This window comes from Athene noctua, chromosome 1 (assembly GCF_965140245.1).
Source record: "Athene noctua chromosome 1, bAthNoc1.hap1.1, whole genome shotgun sequence".
NCBI lineage: Eukaryota > Metazoa > Chordata > Aves > Strigiformes > Strigidae > Athene > Athene noctua.
Window position 1 is genome coordinate 41,414,444 of NC_134037.1, and position 26,447 is coordinate 41,440,890.

At 42.1% G+C, this 26,447-nt stretch overlaps 1 protein-coding gene across 4 annotated transcripts in view; it reads left to right on the plus strand.

Annotated features, from left to right (window-relative positions):
• Positions 1-25,458, plus strand: part of HTR1E (5-hydroxytryptamine receptor 1E) — a 39,178-nt gene extending 13,720 nt beyond the window's left edge. The window contains exons 2-4 of one of the 4 annotated variants that reach the window (XR_012634836.1): positions 2,438-2,563; positions 2,657-2,734; positions 2,857-3,618. Coding sequence is in view for 2 of the 4 variants with exons in the window: in XM_074922839.1 (XP_074778940.1) it covers positions 24,091-25,185 (1,095 nt within the window). In the remaining 2 variants the exon portion in view is untranslated. The other 3 variants (XR_012634837.1, XM_074922848.1, XM_074922839.1) reach the window with 3 other exon arrangements.
• Positions 25,459-26,447: the final 989 nt, after the last annotated feature.

The following is a 26,447-nucleotide window of genomic DNA, read 5'->3' on the forward strand; positions in this document are numbered from 1 at the left end:
TCCAGCTGCAGCCTGCAGAGCCTCCAGAAGGGTTACGGAGTTAGGTGTTTTGGAAGGACTCACAAAAACTCTTGGGTTCAGCAGGGAAGCTGTACTGCCTCTGCCAAAGCAGAGAGCTCCTGTGGAGATGTTTGCTACTGGCTGCTATAGTATACAGCCAGCCCAGTTGTCATAGGGCCTTTTTGAAGGCATATTTGAAGCCAGTTGTGCTGAATACTTTAACATGATTTTTTGAGGCATTTGTAATAATTGTATTGTAACCCTTATTTTCATTGATGTGGTTGTTTCTGCAAATTGTTAACAATCACAGGTCACTTTTGAGATGGAAGCATCTTAGTATTTATTATAAAAGCTTTTTAAGAGTAATTCATGTCTTATTTACTCTGTCACCAGATCATTTCATGTGCTAATGCACTGGGAATGTCAAGCTGTGCTGGTAATAGCAGAGTTTTCCTTCTACTCATTTTTATTCCTGTGCAAATATAATTAAGGCAAGAAGTGTCTTAGGGGTGCCTGATCCCTTGCGTTAAACTAGCACCCTTTTTGCCTCCTAGGGCAAACACAGCCAGAACTGCTGTCTCTGGGAAAGAGCCATGGCTTGTATCTATTAGGGCAGCATCTTGCACGCTTGGTCGCTGAGCCCATACCCATGCTGGCCATACGCAGGGCAATTGTCAAGGGTGATTCACCCAGGAGCTAAATATGTGTCTCATATTCAGCACAGGAACAGCCCCAGCAACTGCCTCTGGAAGTACTGTCATATTTTATGTTTGGCTTGTGCTTAAGACGTTCTGAATTTAGGTTTATATTGCAGCAAAATTCCAACAAACACAGAGTCTTGGGAAAATTGGGATTGGGGGTTTGGGGAGTGATTCTTCCAGAATTTGGGGGAAAATGGAAATCTTTTCACTAGCTGCCAAGAGCTTTGTATTAAACCTGTGAAAGAAGATATGGGATGACATCAAGAAGACGTGTGTCTGCATGTCTGTGAACTGGAGCCAGTGTGATAACAAAGCTTCCGTGTAGCACAGGGAAGAGTGCACAAGGGCACGCTGAAGACATCCAGGATACAGGGGAGGACAGTCTTTGGACAGAACTGTATCTTAAGAGTCAATTTTGCAATTTGTTAATTATTCTTTAAAGACCACAAGGAACTAGCAGTATCCAATGAGGCTCTGACTAGGCTTGAGGAACCCAAAGGATAGCTTCATCCATCTGCTGAAGGCTTCAGTGTGTCAAAGAGCAGGCACTCTGATAAAGGGGGGCTTGATCCCAGACTACCTAACAAGCAATCATTCGAGGTACTCTCACCATACAGATGGAGTAATGTAGGCAGTGACCCATGTGTGCTGATGACCCCTGCAAACCAGATGGTTTATGATTAAGTACCTAAGAGTGCTTTCAGATGCCTGATATAAGACCTTTTCAGATAAGGAGCCTACAGTGACTTAGCCAGACCACTTCATCACTACATCATATAATTTGATACATATAATTTTACCCTGTGTAATCCATCAGAGTTTGTCTGTCTCAACTAAAAATTACCTTGTTCATGAATATATGAAACTCTGATGCTATCCCCTTTTCTAGTTCCACTGATCCCAGAAATTAAATGTGTTCGGTAGAAAACTGGAAATATGTAAGTGAAAGGAATCAGCTCTCTGCCCTTTTAGACTGACAAAAAAATTGTAGCAGACTACAACTAAAAAATATTCATAACTTGTGAGTCACAAAAGACCCTAGGGTGAATACAATTAGAAAAAGAGAATTAATGGTATATTGTCTATGTATGTTGGAACTGCAGGCAGACACTGAAGTGTCAATAACTTAAAGCAAGAGTGGCTGCTGTTGTTGCTTTTTTTTTTTTTCAGACTACTCCAAGATCCTATGCAAAATAATTTCAACAGCTTCCAACTTTAAGGAAATACATAGGCAAAATTTACTGCTATAAACAAATATTCCAGGGGAGGACAGAGTAATTCTCTGTGCTAATCACTGTCAGCATACTGTTGAATTGTCAGTGTCACTGGATGATGTAAATAGTGTCTGAAAAAACATTGGTTTTCTGTTGTTGTTTACATGGCTTTTTTTACACTAGTTTCACCATTGTACTAGAATATCAGACAGACTTGCCTTACTTTGGTTTCAGCAGAAATATGGACTGCAATAACCAGTCAATATAATAATGCTGCGCAGGGGTGCAGGGATGACATATGACAAGCCATAGTAAGATCAGTAGTATAGCAGCATCATTAACCTTTTTTTTTTTTTTTTCTGCACTAAATTTTCCACAGACAAGAGCATTAGTAATTTTAACTTTGATTGAGAACTGCTATTATCCACTCACAGCATGTGGGAGCAAACAGGCACTTGGATAAATCACAAAAAAGAAAACCACTTAGCATGCTGCTTTCCCCAATAACACCTTTTTCTGAAGGTACAAGGCTGAGTGCTGTAGGGAGAGTGTGTGTGAAGAGAAAAGCAAGGCTGCAACAGCCCGCTGAAGCGTGCTCAAGGTCAGCCCCCCTCACAGAAGACCAAGAGGTCACGTTTGACTTAGAAGGTATTCTGATATGTTTAAAAAATTTAAGTAATTAAATAATTCAGTGAATGAAAGCCATCAGGATTCTAATGCAATGTTAATGGGGTCTTTCAGGAATCACGAAGATCAGTTTCATGAGTGACATAACTGGAGCCATTAGGAAGCTCATCCAAGAGTAATCATCCATCAAAGGTGAGTGCCTGCACATCCATGATGCAGAGGAGCGTGAGGAGCAGCACAAATGTTCCTGCTTGCAACCACTGCAGTGGGACACGTATGAATAACCTCTAAATTGCCTCGTTCTCCTCCTGCAGGCACTCAGCCCAGGGGTGTGCTCGCCACCCTTCAGCAATGGATGAAGCGGGCAGTGACTCCACCAGCATGAGTATGCAGGAGGTCACTTTCTCCACAACCAGTGCTGCTCCAGCAGATCGCTAGGTGAAAAGCAACCCAAACTGGTTTGAAACATGGAGTACCTCTCACATGGTCATTGAGAGGAAGACTTTCTGGACAGTCGCTATGAAACCCCAACACTGTTTTGGATTGGTATTTGCTTCCAAGCGTGCCAGCAGTGCCAACATGACAAAAGAGAACTAGGAGTAAGGGCTACAGCTGCTCCTCTAACATTGCTGGGACAGCCTCCAGAATAAATTTCCATCTCCTACTTGTACTGGATATATCTTCTATGCCAATGCCTCTGGAAGGGACCTGAACTGGAGGAGGTTTGGCACTTCATCTGTGCTGTGTAGAATCCAGCAATAAATTATTCCAGTATGAAGGTCTAATACAGTTAATAGATCATATAAACTGTCTACTGTGTTTCATCATATTTAATTCCTGCAGCAACCTGCAGCCATCCAAGCTGTTTCAGCCTTCCTTTTACAACCCTCCAGTTCCCCAAGAGATGCTCTCCCAGCTGTCCCTGTGTCACCAGCACCTCTGCATCAACAGAGCAGTGCAATGCCGCCAGAGCATTCGGCTCCTTCTCGCCCTCCTGTGTGGTCCCAAGTGAAGCAGTTCCCTCACCGCTGTGGGGAGAGCCACAAGGGACCCCGTGGCCTGGCCATCCCCACAGAGTGGGCAGGCAGGAGGGCAACACCAGCCTCTGCCTGCCCGTGGCTGCGATCTCTGCTGGGGCACGAGCTTTGGGAGAGCTCGGGCGGTGCAGCAGGTTGGTGCATCTCTCCAGGGGTTTCTCCAGACACATCCTCCTGTCACGTTTTGTGGTTTGTGAGGGATATGATTCACTAACCCAGCAGCCTACTGTGCTACCTGTGCCCCGTGATAGCGCTTAGCGGGAGAGCAGTGACTCACCAGTCCCCCCCAGCCCACGGGACTTAGCTTCTCGCAGGGGCTGGGGCATCACAAGGTCCAGTCCATGCCTTCCAGCCTTTGGTCAGATGGGTTCACATGCCACAGCATGTGGCACGTGGCTATGGCAACATAGGGATGTTGGGATGAATGGAACAGACATACTTTAAGCTTATCTAAGGAACGCTACTGTTATGTTATCTGCCTGCCCAGATGAAGTGTAGTACTGATGCTTCTGTCATTAATTTAAAGTTGTTCAGGTTTTTTCTAAAAGACTTTCCTAGATAGACAAGGATTTCCTTTTTAAACTGGGATAGGTTGAGATGACTGGTTCACTCATGTGTTTTCTTGTAATGTATGCAACAGTGACTGTAGTCAGACATGCATCATGTCAGTCAGGCCTCCAGAGGTCATCTAGTCCAACCATCTTTTTCAAGTGTCAAATACAGGGTAGTCACCTGTAAGCATGTCATGCCATGTGAGGGATCACATGAAATGATTTTTCAGGAGATTGCAAGGTGTGTTGCGAAAGAGAGCAGCTGGGACGTTACCCAGTACCACCAAGGATGCTGCAGCTGGAAACAAGGGAGAATGGGGGACAGCCACTATGTAGCAGAGTCTGCCTTCAAACCTCCCGTCTCCTTCCTCAGTGTGTTCAGGTGGTGCAGGGCCAGAACAAGCTCCAGTCAGAAGGTGGCTGTACCTTGGACCCGCTGGGGAGTCCTCAGCATGGCAGGGTAGACTGAGTGCCCTGAATTCTGTGGTAGACGTGCTCATGGGTTGGTCCATTTGAGCAAGGCCATTAAAAAAATGTGTTGGCATCTACCATTTCTGCCCAGGTTGTTTACACAATCTCTTTCCTCTGATAAAATAGTGATTCCCAGCCCAGGCGCCCTGTTCCCCAGCAGGGATAGAACACTCCTGTGAAGGCCAGCCAGGATTCCCACAGCTCTGGAGCATGATCAGAGAGAAGTGGTGTTACCATCAGACATATCTGGACACTGCTGCCCTAAATCCTACCTCAGCTGCCCCTGTCTCTCCTGCTCTGCATGTAGCCTGTGTGCTCTCAGCCCAGCACAGCCTCCCTTGCACCTTCATGGCACCAAGCAGCACCCTGAGCATCCACCACCATCTCTGATGTCCCACCTCAGCTCCACAATAAGTAGTGGATTGCAATAATGCTGGACATGAGCACACTTTGGTCTAAGGGTACAGGTGAGGGAAATAGGAGTACATACACATAGCTAGTGATATTATAGCTAGTGTGTTGCAAGTCTAGTACTACTGGTGCCCATTAAAGAGACAAAAATCTTGTATAAAGTATTTCCAAAGAACTTTTCAGTGTCCTGACCAGTGATCAGTAGTATGGAAAGCATCCTGTAGCACATTTATTTGCATGTTGGCTGCAGTCACCTGGGCCACGTTAAAAGGATCTTATCCTAACAGTAGGTAGATGAGAGCTCTGCTCACCAAGACAGGCCCCATAGCTACTCAGCTGGAAATCAGGGATCCTACTTCTGCCTTTCAATCAATACAAAGCATGCTGCTGGACCTCTGGCAGCTGCTTTTTCACTTAATTGATGACCATAATTAACACATGAAATACTTTAAACCACTTATTTTGCATAAGATGTGACTTACAATAATTGTAGCTAGCCTTAGGTGACAGGCATAATTTGAAACTGTTGTCCACTCTGCGACCTACCCACAAAGGGGGACAGAGTGAATACAGAAGTATGGCAACAGTAAATGGAGAGCAATTAGTGGAATGCCCACAAACTGAATGCAGGTGCCTCATCTCTGCATTTTGCAGCTCTTGCAAGGGTGTTGCCTTTGGTTTTGGACAAAACATTTAGACCCCACTGTAGTGGATAGCTGTCACTACAACCTTCTGTGCGCTCATTACATTTACAGTCTGTGATTTTCACCATATCCCAAGAGTGCAAAATGCAGCAATGAGCATCACAGCATGGGCACAGTGCTGGGCCAACGGACTATGGAGGCAGCAGCTAGAAAACTCTACAGTGTCCCACACTCTAGAATAAGAAGAGCATTTTTGCTGCAGTAAGATTCAACACTAGGTGCTATAAGAACTGTATTTGCTCACTTCCAGGTTTGGTTATTGGTTGCCAGTACAGAACATGTTAGGGTCTTGGTTCCTGGTACTGTTAGGGATGGCATGTAAAGTGTAAACTGAGAATGATATATTAGACAGCCTAAGCTGAGGGAGGGATAAGTACTATATCTGCCTTCTGGACTTTGATCTTGATTCAAGATCAGATTGTTGATGATTGGTATACCAGTTTGGAGGATGCTAAGTATTGGTAGTGAGTTTGTGGAGCTGATACACCCTGAAAACTAGATAGTCCAACACATCTGAAGGTATCTGGAAGCTTAATTAGTCTCTACTCAGAACTGACAGAGGAAAAATATTTTGTGTTCTATAACTGTAGACGTGTTTCCTTGTGTGCCACTGGTCTTCAGTAACAAAGTTGGCAAAAGTGATAGCACTAGAACAAAAAGCTTTCTCTTTTAAGTCAAAGTTTCATAGAGCTCTTGGTTGTCATAGTACAGCAGTACCCACAAGCAGCATTTTAAGACTGTATTTCATAAATGCACTTCCATTTCTGCACAGGCAGAGAAATGGATATACGATGTTTGTGGTAAAAAACAAAACAAAAAAAGCAAAACAAAAAAAAAAAAAAGAAGGGAAAAGAAAAGCAATTCTAAAACTATGCTGAAAGATGTCTTCTCTTGGATGCTTCCATTATAAATCTTTCATTGTGTGCTTCATTTTGATGGTGGATATGGCAGTTCTGGCATATTGACACAAAGAAGGTGAATAAGCTGAAGTAATAATTTCATTTTTCCACTTTCTGGGTGACTAGCATTTCTGTGCTGTGTTGTCCAAAGTTGTGCTGTTACAGGGCAAGAGTCACCTGACTAAGAAGGTTATTGCTGTGATCAAGTCGGATTTCCTATCTCTCAACTCTCACCCTCTGCAGCTACTCGTATTTCCCCTCTGGGCTGAAAAGTCCCACATTTCAGCCTCCATGTGACTTCTTGCAAGTTTGAGCAAGAACATCAGCTCTTTTGCTAGCAGGGAAGAAGTTTTATTTCTCCTGCATGGTGCAAGAAGTTGCCTAGCTCAGAAGTGACTGAAGGCAGCAACTGTGAACTGCCGGGCTCTATCCTTCTTAGGGCAGCAGAGGAAGAAACAAATCAAGCTGAAATAAAAGAGATCATTCAGCTCAAAGCGCTTTGTAGTTATGAGCAATATTTTGCCTGCTCACATTGGATTTTTCTGTATATGTTGTTGCAGGTTCTTGCCATAGGGCAGTTCAAGAGGGCTAAGCATGTGCGCATCCAGATACCTCACTTCAGGATTCTTCAAGTCATTTCTATTCAGGGTGTCTGGTGGGAGAGCAAGTCTAAACACCCCATTCATTTCAGGAGGTCCAATAGCAAGTTCCAAGAGGTTAAGAAATAGGGCTGACTGTAAAGGTACTGAACTGAACACAGAAGGGAATATGAATTCTGTAAGTGTTGGCTTGGTATGGTCTCAGTGATGTGTCACTCCACATGACTGAAGTGGGATGCTCATTCTTTGCCATATTGTGGTGTTCATCAACCATTTGTCGGGCAGACCAAACCTCCTCTGGACACACCAAGAAGCTAGAATTCATCTCATTGTACATTTGCCATCTTAAAGTTAGGAGTCTTATTTGAACTTATTTACATGCAAACAATAGAGAGGGATAGGCATCTCAAGCAGGTGGATCAGCTAATCCTGAACAGAGGTTTAAGCCAGGAAGGATAAATTGCCTTCCAGAGATATCTCCATCTTGTCTTTGACTACAGAAGGAGCCTAGGCAGCAAGTTTAGACTAGAAGCTTAAAACAGAGCTTACTAAAGGTTGGCAGGAGGATTCTCACCAAATAGTAATGGTAGGAACTATTCTATGTGCCCATCAATGAAACTTGCTCCATCTTGAGTCCAGTGGTTTTAATATTCAGATGTAAATTGTACATTGCATGCTTAATGCTATAGCTCTTACTAGCCAGACTTCCTGGGTGTACATGATTGTGAAGAGCAGGTAGAGCAATGGATGAAGAAAACCTGGCCTTCAACCCCAGCTCTTCCAGGACCAATTTGTGTGACTGGAGAACACAATTTACCTATCTGCCCCTCAGCTTGTCCATCTATAAAAAGAAACATTGGTACTGTTTGACACTCAGTCAGGATCCTCAGAGCAGTCAGTCACCTCAGTGATGTAAGTGTTGAGAGATGCTTCTGCTTCTCAATAGGCACCAGAAGACACTTTTCTCTATCACCTCCCAAACCTGCATACACAACATAGTGGTGGTTTGTACATCCTAGGAAATTGGATTAGATTGATGGACCCTGCAAGATTCATCTATCACCCTGAAGGTGTTGTTGCCCAGACTGACAGACAGACTGCCATGCTCTTTACCAGCTGTCAGAAAGCATGCCTAGCCCAAGCCATCTCAAACCCTCTCCTTATCTAAGGAGACCAAACGTATACTACCCATTTATAAAGGTGGCAGAGGCAGGTAAACAGGTGTAAGGGAAAATCACCTTTTATCTACTAAGCCCTGTATTTTCTGCAAAGGTTTCCCTCACCTTGCACTATCTATCTGATTATTAATTTAGGAAATGAACTCACACATACATTCTGGGAATCCAAACTGTCATAAAAGAAGATTTCTGCTTGGAACAAATATTTCTGTTTATTTCTTAAGCTATTCCTTTGGATCTATTCTGATTTGGTGATTTCTGAATTCTAAATGCGTCATCATGAGTAGTACCATGTCAGTCTAGAAATAAACTCATGTAGCAGTGACAGAGAATCACAGCAGCTCCTTTTCTCACTCAAAGTTCCACTCTGTTATGTTGGTATCATGTCCTAGAGACTTCACTATATGAAGAAGGAATATATACTTTGCACAACTGTTGAGAGAGAAAAATTTACTCAGTCTGGTAAGTTTTCAGGACCATCCCACTCAGAAACTAACTCTCCATCGAGTTAATGTCGCTCAGGTTGGCATGTGCTTGCTTTGGAGATAGAAAAGAAGTGTTGTTTAGTGAGCCATGTCCACATTTAACGGGGCAAGAGGGGTGTCAGGCCAGGCAGCCTGTCTAAAATGGATTATATTGTTGCCTGGATGAATGCTGCACATCATCTCTCACTGTAAGCAATGCTGGGCTGGGTATCAGCTGCAAAATTGATGGGATCCAGAAAGGAAGGTAACAAGTCTTCACATGTGGGATAAGGAAGTCTCAAATGCCACGTAAGCATTGTTCAGCCCTTGCTGTGACAAACAGGAGTCATGTAATGTCAGCTCCTTTCCTTTTGTCATCTTGGGGGCTGGTGTGTCAGCACAGTTGTGGCATTCATGATTAGAAATCAAATCCTCAAACTGTTGAAGACTAAGGATCTTTCAGATCCTCAGACTTTTCATAAGTATGGTAATTGTTTATGTACAATTTCATTGACACATTTTTAGTCCCTGTATGAATTAGAGAATGTATGCTGTTCGAATTTTATAGAACTGGTGAATTTTAAAACATTTTGACTTGCTATATTCATCTCTGATCCCACGGTACGTTCCACCCAAGCTTCCTGAAGTAGACGTCTGGTAAAGCAAAAGAGACAGACACTCTCTATCTTCTACCCCCTCATCATCTCCTTCATTTTCTGAGGCAGAGTAAATCAAGGATTTGCTTGTGCTGGTGATTAAAGTATTCTGGTTTATTCCAGAAATTAATATTCTTAGGGAGAAAAATATTTTTGACATGCACACAGGTGTGAAATGTATAATGCCTTTAAAATCAGTCTTCAACCACTGAGACAGGCACCTGGGGGGAGCCGGGGGGTGTGGGGGGGTGTGGGGCAGGGAGGGTGGAGGGAATTCTGGTTGATTGGGGGGGTTGTGATCCTTTCCTTGTTAGCATGAAATGAATATCTCTTATTTGTTACAAGTATTAGCTGCTGCAGCAAAACCCAACCAAGGGCAGGACAAATGTTCACATAAGCATTTTTCTGCTTAATAAAAGGATATGATGTGCTAGTCATCATAGGATATTAGCATGAACCACAGTCTTATTCAGTATAACCAATTTACTACAAAAAGGGAAAATGGAAATATGGTATATACAGTATATAGCTGAAAAACATGTGTGTTCCAGTGGCATTCTGCTGAGGAGTAGAGCCAAATGCTGCCTTTTCTCTTTCTCCAATATACACAACAACTCCTACTATCTTAATATACATTACTTCCCGCAGAGTTTGATTCATCATATTTTATTACACCTGTGAAAAGACAGCTGTCTTTATAGTGGATGAACTTTTGTAATTACTCTGTATTTATGTTGTATTTGTGGGTTAATTATATTGTGCTTATGGGATTTGACAGCTAATTACAACTAATTCATATAATGACATGTCTAAAATGCTTGATCTTCAGTTGTTTTCATAATGATATATTTTGCTTCTCTCGTATTTACATGGTAACTGCTCCAGACATGTAGTTACAGTGCCAGTTATGTGAATTTAGGCACAACTAAAAGTCTCCAATATGGTTTAGTTATCCCAGAAAATGGACAAAATGAAACATTTTAACTTGGTTGTGCATATAGTAAGGGTTTCAGAGAAAAAGTATGCCTTCATATGAAAGCTATGGCTAGAACTAGTTATTGCTAAGGCCCTGAAGAATATAAATGCAGTATCACAACAGTGGCTGTATTATATGGGTAACCAAAAAATTGTCCATATGTGCTGTCAGCTCAGCAAGTCTCTAGGGCTGATCTATCAGTTCCCATGGCTTCTACTACCAACAGCAAAGTTCCAGAAATAAAAGCAGTAATTCTCCTTGTCATGTGACTTTTCAGGAGCTATTGACTGAGTTTAGCTTGAGATTTTTGTTCAAATCATGGCCCAGGGCCCAAGCCCCGTAAGCATTTGCCTTAAGACTGAAATACTAGCATGAGTTTAGTCCAAATACAAACTCACTCTACCATAAACATACTGCAGCAACCTTGGACCTTCTTCCCACATGGCGAACTGAGGGGTCATCAGACCACCATGGAGGTCAGAACTTAGCCAGTCTAATATCTGAATGTCTCTTCATCATCAGGTTTTGCACCCAGGACTTGTACAAGAAGTGTTTTCTCATACTAAATGGGAGTCTGTCCTTGACCTTTAGGTTGTTGTACCCCACACAGGCTGTCAATAATTCATTTCTCCTGTACTTGCAGCAGGCTCGCTGGCCAGATGGAAATCCCACGCTCACAGTCCCCAGCAGCAGTCTCATGCCACGAGCCCAGTGCTTTTCACCAACATGAGACATTTTTCAACATGAGTAAGGACCCACAGCACCTTCTGCTACAATAAAACTGTTTGTTCAGTCATACAAAATTTTCCTTTCAAAGCAAGTCTATACCCATTGTATGAGTCATCTACTTTATTTTATCAGCAAGAAATTGTGCATATATTCACTAAGGCTTAATCTGAAATCTTTTGCTCGCAGTGGAAATACTTCCATTTCTTTCAAAGAGTCTCAGATTAAGCTTCAAGGTCCTTAATACACTATTAAGTTTTAGTCTGTCAAATTTGCTCATTTGGGGCCTTTATGAATTGCAGAGCAGTTGTGTACAGAACCAAGTCATATGGAGATTAAATAAACCCCATCGACATCAATCTCCTGACAGCATAGCAGCAAGAAACAAATATTGACTTGAAAAACAATGCATGTACAGTGACATTTAGCTTGTATAAAGTGATAGTCTCCATATAAATACAAATAGCACCATTTCCCCAGTGTTGAATAAATGGTATTCATCAGTAAATATTTGTGTGTCTTTGACATGTCTCTAAGCAGCACGATGAGAAATTGAGATGGAAAATGCATTTGCAGGTGAGAATTCAGTGCAGATTTTTCTTACAGTTTTTCTTGATGCATTTGGAAGACCTTGAAAAACAGATGCTTCCTTTTGTAGTTAGTGGTTTATAGGCAAAGCAACAAAACTATAACAGACAACAGCATAATAGGGTCCTGCCAGTAGTTTCCTGACCCTGCCACTCCTGCTGTGCTACACAGCAGGACTCCAAGCCTGAAAACACTCCTCAGAAAGAAAACCTGAAGTAACTAATTAATTTAGGAGCCTCATACCCATATTCAGAAAGGATTTATGTACCCAGGAGCTAGTGTTTCACTGTCTTTATGTGAGAGTTTGGGATTTCACATACCAAGGTTTCTTTTTGGTGAGAGTTAAGGGACCTAAGCATCTTTAATAATGTAGCCTCTGTATAATGGGATTCTTCCTCTGTATGAGGAAGAACAGCAGTTCATCAATATGAGGAATGAGTGCACAGGCTCAGACTTCAGATAGAAAAGAGAAGATTGAGGATCAGACTGATGACAACAGAGGTCTTTAAATCCACAGATGACAGGAAAGGTGGCTGGGCAACAACTGTTCACCATAGGGAACAAGTGCTCCCTATGAAGTGCAGTCTTAGAAACATATTTAGGTTCCCTTTAGGCCATAAACCAATGAAGATAAAGTAGGATTTCAGGCATGTGCCTATAGATGAGCCCGGTTCATTGGCAGGTTACAGTGCTACTGAATTTCTAGTGCCGACTCAGCATTTGGGCATCCGGGGCTGCAGGACAAGTCAATCCCGTTGTCTTTACATGGTCTCCCACTCGCAGTTCCCCCCAGCAAGATGTCAATAAGTGAGGAATTGGACCATGCTTCCTGCAGGACCTGTGTGCAGTATGTGAAGGGTTAGGCTTGCAAATTGCGTCAGGATCTTCAATGCAAAGAGAATAAAAATAAGTATTGAAATCTGGAGAGAAAACCCAACTGTTCCTTCAGCAACTTTTTCTAGGTATATTAGATATAGTCCTCTTATTCTACAGGGGAATTTTTAAGATGTTCCAGTGAGGTGCTTTAATAGTTGGCAAATAAAATAGCTTTCTTTCTAATGAAGGATTTTTTTAAAAAATACTTTCCCACATAGGATTTTTCTCTAGCAAAATAGTCTTTATTTACAACAATTTTACAAGTTCTGCATGATTTCTGTTCCAAAAGGACCATGGGAGGAGAGTTACAATGAGGCAGTTTTGTTTATAGTCACAAAACAAACAAAACATTGTATTAGTGCAAAAGATACTAACCTTCAAAATAGCTCTTATTATTTTAAAAGTTACCATTTCTGAAGCTCTATGGATAGTTCTTCTATTCTCCACATAACTGCAACCTCTGGGGAAGTCAAGAATTTCAAATAAAACAATAAACATTAATCAAAATGAGCTTTGAATAATGAATTTTCTCTTCATAAGCCCATTCAAAGGGAGAAACAAAGATTTATTGCTTAGAGATATTCAACTGTTAGTGACCAAGGGGACACTGAAACATTTTGTCCCTGGATCTATTTTTTGAAGCAAGAGAATTTTTTTCAGAAGATAATAGAGTGAACTCCCCTCCTCCCAAATCCTCCAGTACCTTATTGTGCCATTCTGTATTTCCTTCAAACACCAACATGCTGTCTATGCTATACCCAGTTAAGAAATGTGGATCATCTCTTCAGCGCCAGTCTTCCAGTGTCATGACAGCATGGCCTCTACAGTTAGAATTACTAGCTTTTCTTTTTTGAAGGCACATGTGACTGCAGTTTATTTTGCTTTGGGAAAATGTTGCTGGGACTTATTATGGATGGATCTGCATCTTAGCTGCCACCTGGCTGGCCCAGCGATGTGGCTGCAGGCAGACCTTGCACTGGGGATGAGCTCAGGACCATTCACATGCCACCAGGAGAGCAAATATTGCAGGGCTTCACCTTACAGTTAAACCTCACTAACCAGCTACATGAATGTCTGTCCCTGGGCCACCCGTCAGTCAAGCATCAACCCAAGCGTTATTCTTCTAAGGAGGGTTGTAAGTGCTGGAAATGGGGGGCTCCTCTGCCCTCCCCACTTATGAATTACACGGAGCAATTGCAGAGCTTAGCTGCCAGTGTCTGATACAGTATCTCATTATCCAAGCTGTCCTCCCACCTGTATTTTATCTGATTGCAGGTCTTAGTCATACAGTCAATGAATAAATAGTCTGAATGGAAGTTTGAGCAGGAGGAGGAAGGGTTATGGAGGGCCCCACGGATCCGCCAATACTCGGCATCTGCACTCTTTTTGTTTTGTGCCTCTGTGTGTGCCTTGCTGAACCATTCAGTAAAACAAAAGGGAAGCACAAAGCAAAACAGCCAGGCCAAAACCAGCAGTGGGGATTGCAGCAGCACAAAACCTGGGGCAAATGTCTTCCCTTGGGACAGCTGCCTCTTCTACAACAAGAGATTTGTGTCTGTCAGCAGATCTTTGAAGTCTGTATGGTTTCCTGAAGCAGGTTTTGTGTTTGTCATCTTTAAAAATCCATAGCAAGGATCAATGCCATGGTCAACCTTATGAAACAAATGGGTTCAGAAAAATAAAACCTTTAAAAATTTAGGTAAAAACACAGGAGAGGGAGCATTGGTAATATGGCTTCTTGTGAAGATGCATATACCAAGACAGGTAAAACAGAAAATGCAGAGAAAAGGTCTTCTTTAGTGGTGAAAAACATTTAGAAATATGAAGTTCAAGTAAGACAGTATTAACCACAGGTTTTCTAAAAAAAAATTAATCAGAGAACAACCTCTCTATGTGAAAGTAACAGTTAAGCATGGAGGCTGCAAGGGTCAGCAACCTGTGCAAGACCATATTTTTCTTCTCCGAAGAGAGGTTAAGTGTGTAGGTTACATATCCCTCTGGTCTTGACTATCTACTATACTAGGAAATCACCAGGGATCAAGAGCTCCTTCTTTGCATTGAGACAAGATCAGCTGATAAGTTGGAGTTGTGGGGCAATCAAACAAGCTTGCCTGCCTTTGTTAACATAGATGTCCCACATATCAGGGAAGAGCATGTCAACTAGCTTTAATCAGGTTCACTTACATAACAAGACTGTCCACCTGCAGGGACCAGGAACTCCGTGGCTCAGAATTTACTGTTTCTTGACTGGGTGGATTAACTGATTTGGCACTCCATGCTAAAGAAGCATGATGTTTCTGGTACCCAAGCTAGCTCATTTTAGCACTTACACAAATACGTCTTTTTCTTTTCTGCACTGTCAGGCACAGATTTACAGCAGAAGGTTTCTATCTCTCTGGAGAAAGAGGAGGCACGGGGAGAAGATCTTCCTGCCACAACTTGGTGGGAAAGGCAGCACTTACATACTTTGACAGTGTAGGGCTGTACAACTGATTAATATAAATTCTGCCTCCCAAAAAGTTGCAAGACCTAGGTACCCGTGTCTCTTGGCTCCATGGTATGGGAAAATACAGCCTCCAATGTTCATAGGTTAAACATCTCAGGATTTAAGGTAGGGCATGAAAAGGGGAAAATGAAGTGAACTACAAGGAATGACCTGTACCTTAAATGAGTATTTTGTGTAGTAAAACAAAAGGGGCTTTTTTAATGTACAGTGCAAAAATTCTAAAGTGCTATGAGAAGTGATGGGTTTTATTTTTTAATTCAATAGTCTCTTTAAACAAATTATTATAAATTTAGTGTATTATTACAAATTATTACAACTAGAGTAGGCATCTACTCTAGTTATTTACAGAAAGTCTGTGTGTTTTACCGCTACAGAGAAGTTTATTTATGTCTAGGTAAAGACAGGGTGAAATCTGCACTGAATCCTAGTTTGTATCCGACTGCAGCTCCGCAACATCTTATGAGCTTTCACTGCCTAAGATTTACTGATATTTTATTGAAAGTAGATAAAAATGAGTAATCATCCATGAATGATAATTATACCACTGCTTGTGGGAGGAAGCATGGTTTGAAAATCGTCACTAATTATTGTTTCTCGTTTGCATGTGCCAAGATCTACACCAGAAAAGCTTACCTCTGAAGAGTGATCTTCAAAGGACTTCTGTAAAAATAGCTTTACAAAACTGTCAGCTTGTGGTCTTTCACTGACTCCAGGTCAGGCCCAGGTTTGCAGTGGTTAGGTGCATTTTCAAATGAGCTAATTACACCACAGCAAAACTCATCCTGGAGATTCTTAAATTAGTTTAAAATGGGTATAAACCAATTTGGCTTAAGAAGGTGACTTAGCAATGGAAAATACATCAATAAGCTCAGTCTAAAGTGTTTGACTAACAGTATGCAGTTTCTTATAACTGGAATTTCAGCTTAGAGTATAACTGTTTTTAAATATAATGATCTTGACCACTGCCAACATGACAGAAGCATTTATGAAGTGGATGGGAGGAGTCTGTAGGAAACTGCATACCTGTAGCAAACTGCATCACTGTATAATTTTTGTTAGAGTGCAGCCAAGAATTTCAGCAATGAAAAAAACAAATTTATCCCATTTTGAGGGTGTAAAGGCTGGGAGCTGGGACATACTGAGGGAGACAAGTCTTAGTCCTGACCTCACCCTGAGCCAGAACCTCTCTTGCCCTTCCAGAGAAAAGATACTAATGGGCTGCTGACAGCACCATGGCTTTTTGGGAGGCAGCACCTCCCCTCTCCCATCAGTTTTTTCCTGGGCTCCTAACTGGGATAGAAATCCTCCAGGCTGGCAGTGTCCACTGAGAAGGGAGGTTAAGCCACCCTGACAAGCAGGGGGCGATTCCCTTTTCGATGTTGAAAGAGTTAAAGCATCATGGTGACGCTGGCAGTCATCCTAAGCTCTTCAGCAAAAGAGCTGGAGAGCAACAAAACAGCAGATCCAGGGACAGAAATAACAGTGCTAAAGCACCTCTTCACAGCTTGCCATTTTGGAAACCGTGTAGATAGCATTTAGGTTTCAGTTAATGTTATTCAGAGTCACTAAAGTGCACATGTACAAATCTGGCCTGCATGAGCACTTGTTTTTGCTTTTGCACAGACAAGAGGACACAGTCACACTTCATCACTCCAAGGTGTGACCCACTTGTTGGCCTTCCTTTTCATCAGCCTTTGACCCTTCTGTCACATCCCACTCAGAAGAGGGAGACAAGTCACTTATATTTGTAAACCCCCAATAGAGTGGACAAGAGTGAGACAAGTCTCAAAGTCCATACATAAACATTTCTTAATTTCCTACAGTGTATTAATTGGATACACAATAACTGGCTAAGTATATAACAAATTATGCTAAGTGGTACAATATGCCTTGCATTACCTAATGATAACAAGGAAGAGGGAGGGAAAAGAGAAGAAGAGAAATAGAGATAGATAGATAGATAGATAGATAGATAGATAGATATAGAAGTAGAGACAGAGATGGGGATAGAAATAGAGGTCACCAGTCTGGGTTCCGACCAATGCGTTGGTCCCACCAATGAGGGTTTAAGGATGCATCTGTCTTCTTTACCTCACTTTTCCTACTGTTAACCTTGCCCCTCCTCAATTTATACACCCTTTCCCTGGGTCCCTCCCCTAGGTCAATACATTTCTACATATCACATGTATAAGGAGGAGTAAGGCGTTTCATGGGATGATGTAACTAGCATGATCTTGTTAATCTTCATGAGCGTATGCAGGAGTGTCAATTATAATATACAGATAATGAAGCAGAGGTCATTCACCAGAGAGATTACCCTTGAAACTTTACAAGATGGCCAGAGCAGAACTGTCCTGTCTCCACAGGACTCCCTCCTTCAGCCGCATCTTGTGATATCCAGGCAGCCTTATCAGCTCCTTGAGCGCAAAGCCTGCATTATCCAGACTCCACATTATCCACCCTGTGACTATAGTTTCATTACCTGTGAGTGTTTGAGATATTCCTCGGCTCAGAGGGGCCTCCTCCCCCCCCTATTCCTTATCTTTACAAAGTCCCATCTCTTACCATTGTTTATGCTTCCCTCAGGCTGCTTCTCGCAGTCCTTGTTGGGGGGGGGGGGGGGGGGGGGTGCGTGTGTGTTACAAGTTGTCTCTTACAGCTCTCTTTCTCCATCCCAGTCTCCTTCCAGATGGACAGCCCTGCCCGAATTACCTCCCCTCTGTCAGCCCCCGTTTTGCAACATCCATACCCAAATCTGCTATTTCTGTTACATAGGCAGGCTCAGCTTTATATGCAATTACTGATACAATGACTATGGTACTGTGGGTCCATGCAAGGCTGTGCTCCCAGAAGGGTGCCAAACATCCCTTTCCATTTATCTGTGAAGCCATTTCTCACATAACTCTATCTCAACCCCCTGCAAAACCCAGCCATCCCTTGGGGCACCACCTGTGGCTTGTCAGGTGCTGCATTGGTATCTGTCACGTCCAGCGATTACTCATGTCATGCCCAGTAGGGTCCCCTGTGCTGTTCACTCAGCCCATCCCCTGGCCAGGATGGAGCGGGGGCTCCCTGCAGCCCTAGCAATCTTCATTACACAAAAACGGTGAAGAACAGGCTGCAGGCCATTATACCTTTTATTACAACATACTGTGTTCTGGTTATTTATGCCAGGGTGAGTGCATGTATGAGTGCTAGTTGGATGTCCACAGATACAAATAGACAAACAGTTGTGCCTCCACACACCTTGCTTGGTGCTGAGTTCCTCCGTCCTGTCTTTCCATCATACTGCTCATGTGCTGGTGTGCACAGGGAGGATCTAACTTGAGGTCAAATTCATAGCTCAGTTCATAAAAACTTTATAGTAATTTCATTCTCGGCTTCATTCCGTCTGTGTAGAAAAAAGTTGCATCCCTAAATCTGAGGCCCCATAATGCAGCTAGGAATTTCTCAAAGATGGGTTTGTACAAAATTTCAGATTTCGCACAAAAATAGCCATTTCATTTATTGTCTCACCCCAGATTATGCTGTTGTAAGGCAACCTCAACCCATCTTCTGATAGTTTGCCTTCATTTTGCCTACAATACAGCTGGCATCGAAATCTCATGCTGCAAGTGTGAATATGAGCTACCTGGTGACAGCAAGATTTTATTTTGCTGACAATTCTGCTACAGTTTGGTGTGATTCTGACCATCTCCACTTTCTTAGCTTCTGCATACTGCTTTTCCCAATGTGACCTGTTACAAATAGCACCAGTGCCTATATAAATTGCAATTAAGATTGCTCCCATAACATGACATCTGCAGCACTGAGGTCCTCAGAAGCCCAAAGCAACACCAGCATGCCAGAATACAGTACAATGTATTTGAAAACCTGTAATCTTCAGCTAAACTCAGCTCTATCAGTTGGCTACCAAGAAGCCATGAAGCCTAAGATCAGCTGACTTTACGAGGGCAGGATAATCTAGAAATTTGCAAGATCCTGCAAAATAAATTTGAAGTGAAAGGTTTGAATTTCAGTGCTTTGTGTATGAACTTGTAAGAGACAACCTCTTTGAGATAACAAGGAAGAGTATTGGAATTTCAACATCTTTACATAGTTTGAAATATTAACATTATCATAAACATGCAAAGTCATACTTTCCATAAGCTAACAACTGTTTCACAAAGCATGCCGCATATTCTTGCCCTTCACAGCTACGATCATGGAAGTATTGAAAGTGAAAAGCACTCAGACCAATTCAGGCAGGGTTTAACAAAGTCAGGTTGATTTATTACTGTCAAGGGTAAAAAGATGTATCATTTGCACAGTGCCATAGTTTCTTCGAGGAAATGTAAAACCCTGGATGTAAAGGAGCTAACCTGCCCTGCACCTACACATGTGCAATGCCAATTCCCCTTGTTCTCTCCAAGTGATGTTATTGCATTTCTTACAAAATGGTGAAAAGTTCAGTGGCCAAGGAGTGGGAGTCAGTCTCTCCACCAGAAATTCAGAGTATTCTGCTACACAGTGGTCCTCTGCTGAGAAGGTGGAGATATTTTCTGGCAAGAGCAGACATGGACATTGCCATCTCACAGCTTAAGGCTATCCAGTTGCTTTTAAGGAACAATTAATCATCCTTTTCCTCCTTTCCTCCTCCCAGACAGCACTCAATGCCATTATCAATAATCAGCTAATATGAAACATGATTGAATTCCATTTGGAGGAACGCAGATGAGTATCTCCCACCAAGTCAGTAAAATTAGTCTGTCTGTGTAAAATTCACTTTATATGAAATGACTGACAGCCTAAAGGGATACAGCTGCAAAACATAAACATGGCAGTGTTTTTTGTGAGAGTACTTTAAGTAAGATAACTGTTATTAATGTCCCTTCCAAGAAGTCACTTATAAAACCACAATCAATTACTATAGTGATAGTAATACTATATATAGCAATAGTATGCAAGCAATATGGGTACTGAAAACCAGCTATCATTGACTAGAGAGAGTACAAGTCTCCTTGTTAACATACATACCTCTTTCACTGGATCCTTTGTAGCCCATCTCTCTACATCTGTTTGTCATAAATGACCTAAAACTCAGACTATAAATTTTCCCATACTGCATTTTCATGAGACCAAATCTCAAAGTCCATGTGCCCTTTCCCTAGTGCCCCAGGACTGGTACGTGTCCCAGTCACGACAGACCTGCCTTTCATGTAGCCTTAGCTGAGAAGAACCATGGAGGTGCCCTGGCCAGACCAGAAAACGAGCGTGAAGAATATGAAGCCACATCAGTTCCCCAAATTAACCCTAGCCCTGTTTTGGGCTAGATGGTCCCTGACTCTGCTCAGGGACTGCCAGGTACCAGCAAAGACAGTCAGTAAACAAAGAATTAAAATACAAGAACTACAAAATATATGACCACCACCACACCTGCATTTTTAAAGATTAATGATAAGTAGCATTTAAGTCCTGCCCGGTATTAATAAGCAAGGTCAATCACTGACATCTTCTAGTAAATCATTCCCATTTTAAAACCCCATCTCTTTTCTAGGTCAAAAGATTCCATACAGGTGCCTTCTAATTCAAAAGCAGAGAGAGGAGAGCTGGATAAGCGAGGACAGTGAGGGACAGGCTGGGGCACAGGCACTGCAGGAGGCCAGACATGAGCCCTGGCTGAGCTGCGCAGGTAGCGGCTGAGAAGGCAGCAGCAGGTCAGGGGAGCCTCAGGCTGCTCCAGCACAGGAGATGAGCTGGGAGGTGAACAGTGAGGGCTAAGGGACCGTGTCTGCCCTAGGAGGCAGGAGGCAGGATTAGATCATATAGAAACAAGGATGGCTTGGAAAGGGGAGCAGCAAGGGGAAACATCAGGAGGAAGGAAACACAATGCCTACCATCAGTATTACTAATTAATGTTATAATGCAAGAGTGTGTCCTTATATGTGGGTAAGGGATGACTGTGGGTAAGAGGCACAGACTTAAGCCATAGAGAAAGCCTTCAGCCCAACATCTCCATACTTTTCAGCATTTAAATATACTTCTTTAACCATGTTGGTTTAATACAGTTCTCGTATGTGGTATTTGTATAGTCTGAATTGCTAAGGGCTCATTTCATATCAGGAGCATGGGAATTAAAACAAATTAACTCCCCCAGTGATGGGTTTTGACATGAACGGATGGGCTTGCCTGGTCTGAGGTACCTGCAGGCTGGCGTTCTGCAGGGATGATGCTTTGTTTATATTTTTCCCCATCTTCAATTATTGCAGTGATATTCCAAGGGAAAAAATGTTGGCCTTGCTGAGCAGCAAGCAGACTTAAACAAACTCCCCTGTGTGATCAGCAGTATCCTTTGTCCTAATGGAAACCTGGTGCTTTGGTCTGATAAAGTGTGATGGGGTTTGTTTAAAGACAGGTTCATTATGGAAAGGAAGGATTTAAATTTCGTATCCTTGTGGTGCCGAGAGAAGGTAGAGCTCAGACAGGATTTCCCTGGGGCTATGTCCATATGAAAGGCTGTTTGGGGAGAGAACCACAGAAATTCAGTTCGTACTGAATTAAAGATGCATGTTGGCAGTGCTCAGAAGAGAATATGGGGACCACACAGGATAGGAAGAAATGCTGGGGCCATGAAACTTCAAGGATCCTAGAGAAGTGAAGGACAAGCAGGAAAAAGTGCTACTTAGAGCAAGAAGCAGCAAGAGCTCTCCTGTTCATGGACCAGATCACTAGGCAGTTGTGGAGGAGATATGAATCCCATGGCATCTTCCAGCACCTTTGAGTGTGCTTGTGGACAGGGGGCATTTGCTAAGTGATGATGCTGAGGAAAGCATATGGATTGCAATTGCTTCTTGTCCATGCCCCAGGAGTGCAGAGAGGTAGAGAAAGCCTCTTTGCTTTATCCACTGGTCAAAGCATCAGACATAGTCAGGGTGCAAACCAACAAAATCAAGATCTGGCTTGACAGAGAAGACTCCCATGAACAATTTGTAAAAAAGGTTTGAGCTGAAGTTTTGGACTTAGGCCTAAATGATCAAATTGTCATTTCCAATGCAGTAACAACCTGAAGACTGATGGATGAATTTCCATCTGGCTTGTCCAAACTATTCTTAATAAGCAGACCTGATATTTTCTCCAAGACTATTCAGACTTTAAAGCAGTTTCTGAAGAGCAGACGCTACTTTGGGGCAGGGGCTTCTGTTGTCCCTTGGGTAGAATTTAAAACTCATGTTTTGCTAACCCAGAGTATACAATGATACAGATCTGCTTTCCTAGGAACTGGAAAGAACAAAGTTTTTTTCTGAAGTTTCTATTTTTGATTGTTCCTCATTCAGCTCATTCAGAAGATGGCACTCCAATTTCTGAATAAGAGCAAATATACACAGAGCTAAGCAGCTGACTAGCTTTAAATTCAAAATTCCTCATTCAAATTCTTAATTCCTCATTAGCTTGCGTGTGCAAACTCTCTCTGAGAGCCTAATCTAAGTCCCACTGGTGTCAGTGAGAATAGGTTTTACCTCTCAAATTTAGCCATCTATAAATCAGTCATGTATTCTAAATGCAACTATGGAGGAGCCACTTGTAGTCAAAATAGAGAAAGATCAGCATTTTCAGGATGTGATTCACACCATCTGCCTTGAAGACTTGTCTTGAGAGGGGACAAGTGTATTTCTGGCAGCCGCTATCTCATTCCCTTGCTTGTCAAGGGACCCTGTACAACTAGCCTAAACTAAACGAAGATGGGGAAGGAATCTTTCTGTTTATTTTAATGGAAAAGGATTTAGACTTTCTGTTTTCTACATCCTTTATGCCAAGATAAACTACAAATGAGTAAGTGAGGCCCCAGGGTGTATCCCAAGTTGCATCTCATGGACTGCTAACTCTGGCTTCAGTCAGTATTTGGGACTTATGGAAAAGACATATGAACTCCTGAAACAGAATTAAACCTTTTTTAAAAATTATCATTTGTATCTTGCATCATACTGGACTGCCTGACAGGGAACACAGTTTGATAGAAATCTCAAAGCAAAGGCAAAAGCTTTTTGTCTGTCTCCTCTAAAGACACACACAGTGGGATATGTGAAATGTCAGGAATAATTAGACAAAACTATATAAGCTCCTGGCAACACTGATGTGCTGTGTAAAACTAAGCATTTGCCATAAAGCTTTAAACATTGTTTGAAAGCTGCATGTTAAAGGTAACCTGAGTAATTTTTAAGTACTGTTTCCAAGATATTAATACAGGCATGGATATGGAAAGGCAGAATAGAAAACTATGAATTGTTAGCATGCCTTCGCTGAGAACGGCTGCTCTGTTTCTTTTTTCCAAAGGTGATCTATAGAAGTAATTGATCCCTCTCATATAGCAATTATAATGAAAAGGCAGATTTCCTCAGCTCTCCGTCTGCTGGAGCCTATTTAACAAGCAGGAAAAGGACTAGCTCCTAGTATCAGTAATTCACAGAGATGATAGAAATGGTTGTTGGAAGGGGCTCTGGAGGTCCCTTAGTCCAAGTGAGATCTCTAAAACCAAAGGAGAAATAACCATATCAGCAGGAAATCTGGCTCAAAGTGCCCTTTGGAGAAGAAAAATAAATTAACTATGAATGCAGAGAAAAAGGGTGCGAAAAGGCAGGAGAGAAGGAAAAACAGACCAAAATTCTTCTTTGAGGTGTTAATATGGACTTTTTGCCAAAAGGTGGGGTTTTTCTCAGTTCACTAACAGATGTGTTTTTATCTTCTAGGAAGACAATGAACAGGAGGAAACCTGGAAGCTTTTCATTGCTCTGCTGAATATAGGATTATAAAAAAAAAAAATCCACCCAAAGCATCTCTGTCCCATTTTCAAATGGGTGACTTCTGAACCTGGAACTCTTCGTTACTTGAAGCAGCAACTTCTTTTTTCACTGTGCATCCTGGAGGGGAAAATGAATTTCACAAATTGCACCACTGAAGCCAACGTGGCTGCAAAGCCAAAAACAGTAACTGAAAAGATGCTCGTTACCCTGACCTTGGCCACAATCACAACCCTGACTATGCTGCTGAATTCTGCTGTAATTGCAGCAATCTCCACAACCAAGAAGCTCCACCAGCCGGCAAATTATTTAATATGCTCACTAGCTGTGACAGATCTCCTTGTTGCTGTTCTTGTCATGCCCTTGAGCATCACTTACATAATGATAGATAAATGGACTTTAGGATACTTCATCTGTGAGATCTGGCTTAGTGTCGACATGACCTGTTGCACGTGTTCAATCCTTCATCTATGTGTCATTGCTCTGGACAGGTACTGGGCAATCACAGATGCTATCGAATACGCCAGGAAAAGAACAGCAAAAAGGGCTGGACTGATGATAGTCACCGTGTGGACTATCTCCATTTTCATATCAATGCCCCCTTTATTTTGGAGAAATCACCACAGTGTCAATATTCCCAGTGAATGCCGCATTCAGCACGATCATGTCATCTACACTATTTATTCCACATTCGGGGCATTTTACATCCCCTTGACTTTAATCCTGATCCTGTACTACAGAATTTACCACGCTGCAAAGAGCCTTTATCAAAAGCGGGGTTCAAGCCGCCACCTCAGCAACAGGAGCACTGACAGCCAAAACTCCTTTGCCAGCTGCAAGCTCACACAGACGTTCTGCGTCTCAGACTTCTCCACATCCGACCCAACCACAGAATTTGATAAAATCAATGTGTCTGTGAGGATCCCTCCTTTTGAGAATGACCTGGACCTGGCTGGTGACCGGCAGCAGATCTCCACAACACGGGAACGAAAGGCTGCTCGCATTCTGGGGCTGATTTTAGGTGCTTTCATTTTGTCCTGGTTGCCCTTTTTCATCAAGGAGTTGCTTGTGGGCCTCCATGTTTGCACTGTCTCTCCAGAGGTAGCGGACTTCTTGACCTGGCTTGGATATGTCAACTCCCTTATCAACCCTTTGCTGTACACTAGCTTTAACGAAGATTTCAAGCTGGCCTTTAGAAAGCTCATCAGGTGTCGAGAACATACTTAAAAATACTGGGAGATGATGATGATGACATGACTCCTGGCCTTAAGAATGAGCAAAATAATTTGACTCTATCACTATTTCCCTTGATAAAGGTTTTTTTTGTGTTTGCCTATTTGCTTGACTTATCTTTAGCTTGTACTTCATTCTGCCGTTTTTTACCTCTAGCGTTATTCATCATAAAGAGTTTGAAATAAATTTATTCTACAAAGGAACAGATTTTTTAGCAATTAAACAACAAGAAAAAGAAACTCTTAGATATGTTTAAGACATTTTGTGTAATCAATAATTCCAGAAGCATATAACAATATTCACTTTTATACTTTTTTCATTTAAGAATCAAATGTCTAAATTATCATGCACTGTAATAATATAAAGGCTTATAAACTGAACCCCATAAATACGTATTAAAAAATTAATAAACACTTCATGGTCATGACAGCTAAACAGAAAATCTTTACTGTGCCATTCTGAGAAAACTGTAACAGCCATGTAGAAGGAAAATAACCACCTTTTCCACCTTGGGCTAAGGCAGAATAAACCATTCCCTTCTTCAGGAATACTCTCCCAAAACATTCCAATTAATTCCATCTAAAAATGGATCCCATGTTTTGCTTCGAGTAATTATTTAGGACGTTCTTTTTGTGTAAGATTCTGGATTTATGTTCAAAGTATTGGACAGACGCCTGTGAAGTTTGTTTGGCAATTGAGAGGATGCAGCTAGGAAGTATCACACTTGTAAGACTAACTGCACATCTGACTGGTCACGTTTTTAATACCATTAACCGTATTTCTTCATGGCAGGCCTTGTGCCTTGGTCAGTTCTGGGGTGCCGTTACTCACCTGTGCCACACTTCACCTTGACCTTGCGGTGCCCAGCCCCATGGATCAGTTGATGTTACCCCACAGACTTAAACAACTGGATACTTTCTCAGCAGGCCAGCAATATACAGAAATTCAGAAACATCATCTAAACATAAATTATTTCTATTTGAACAGCATTAAAAAAAAATAGGGAAAATAATTTTTTTAAATATCAGTCTGCATGTCTACCTTATCATCATCTTAGAATGGCAATGTCATTCTTGTCAGCTTAACCTATGATTGGGTCCTCTAACAGGATTTCTTGTTCTAGGAGTCTTTCACAGAGTTACTTCCCTTGTCTTGAGAGACAGGCAGATTCCTTCATATCTTGTCTTCTGTGCTTATGAAAGTTAAAATGTGCAAAATCAAAGCTTAGAATCTGGTATTGTCCATTAGCAACTCCT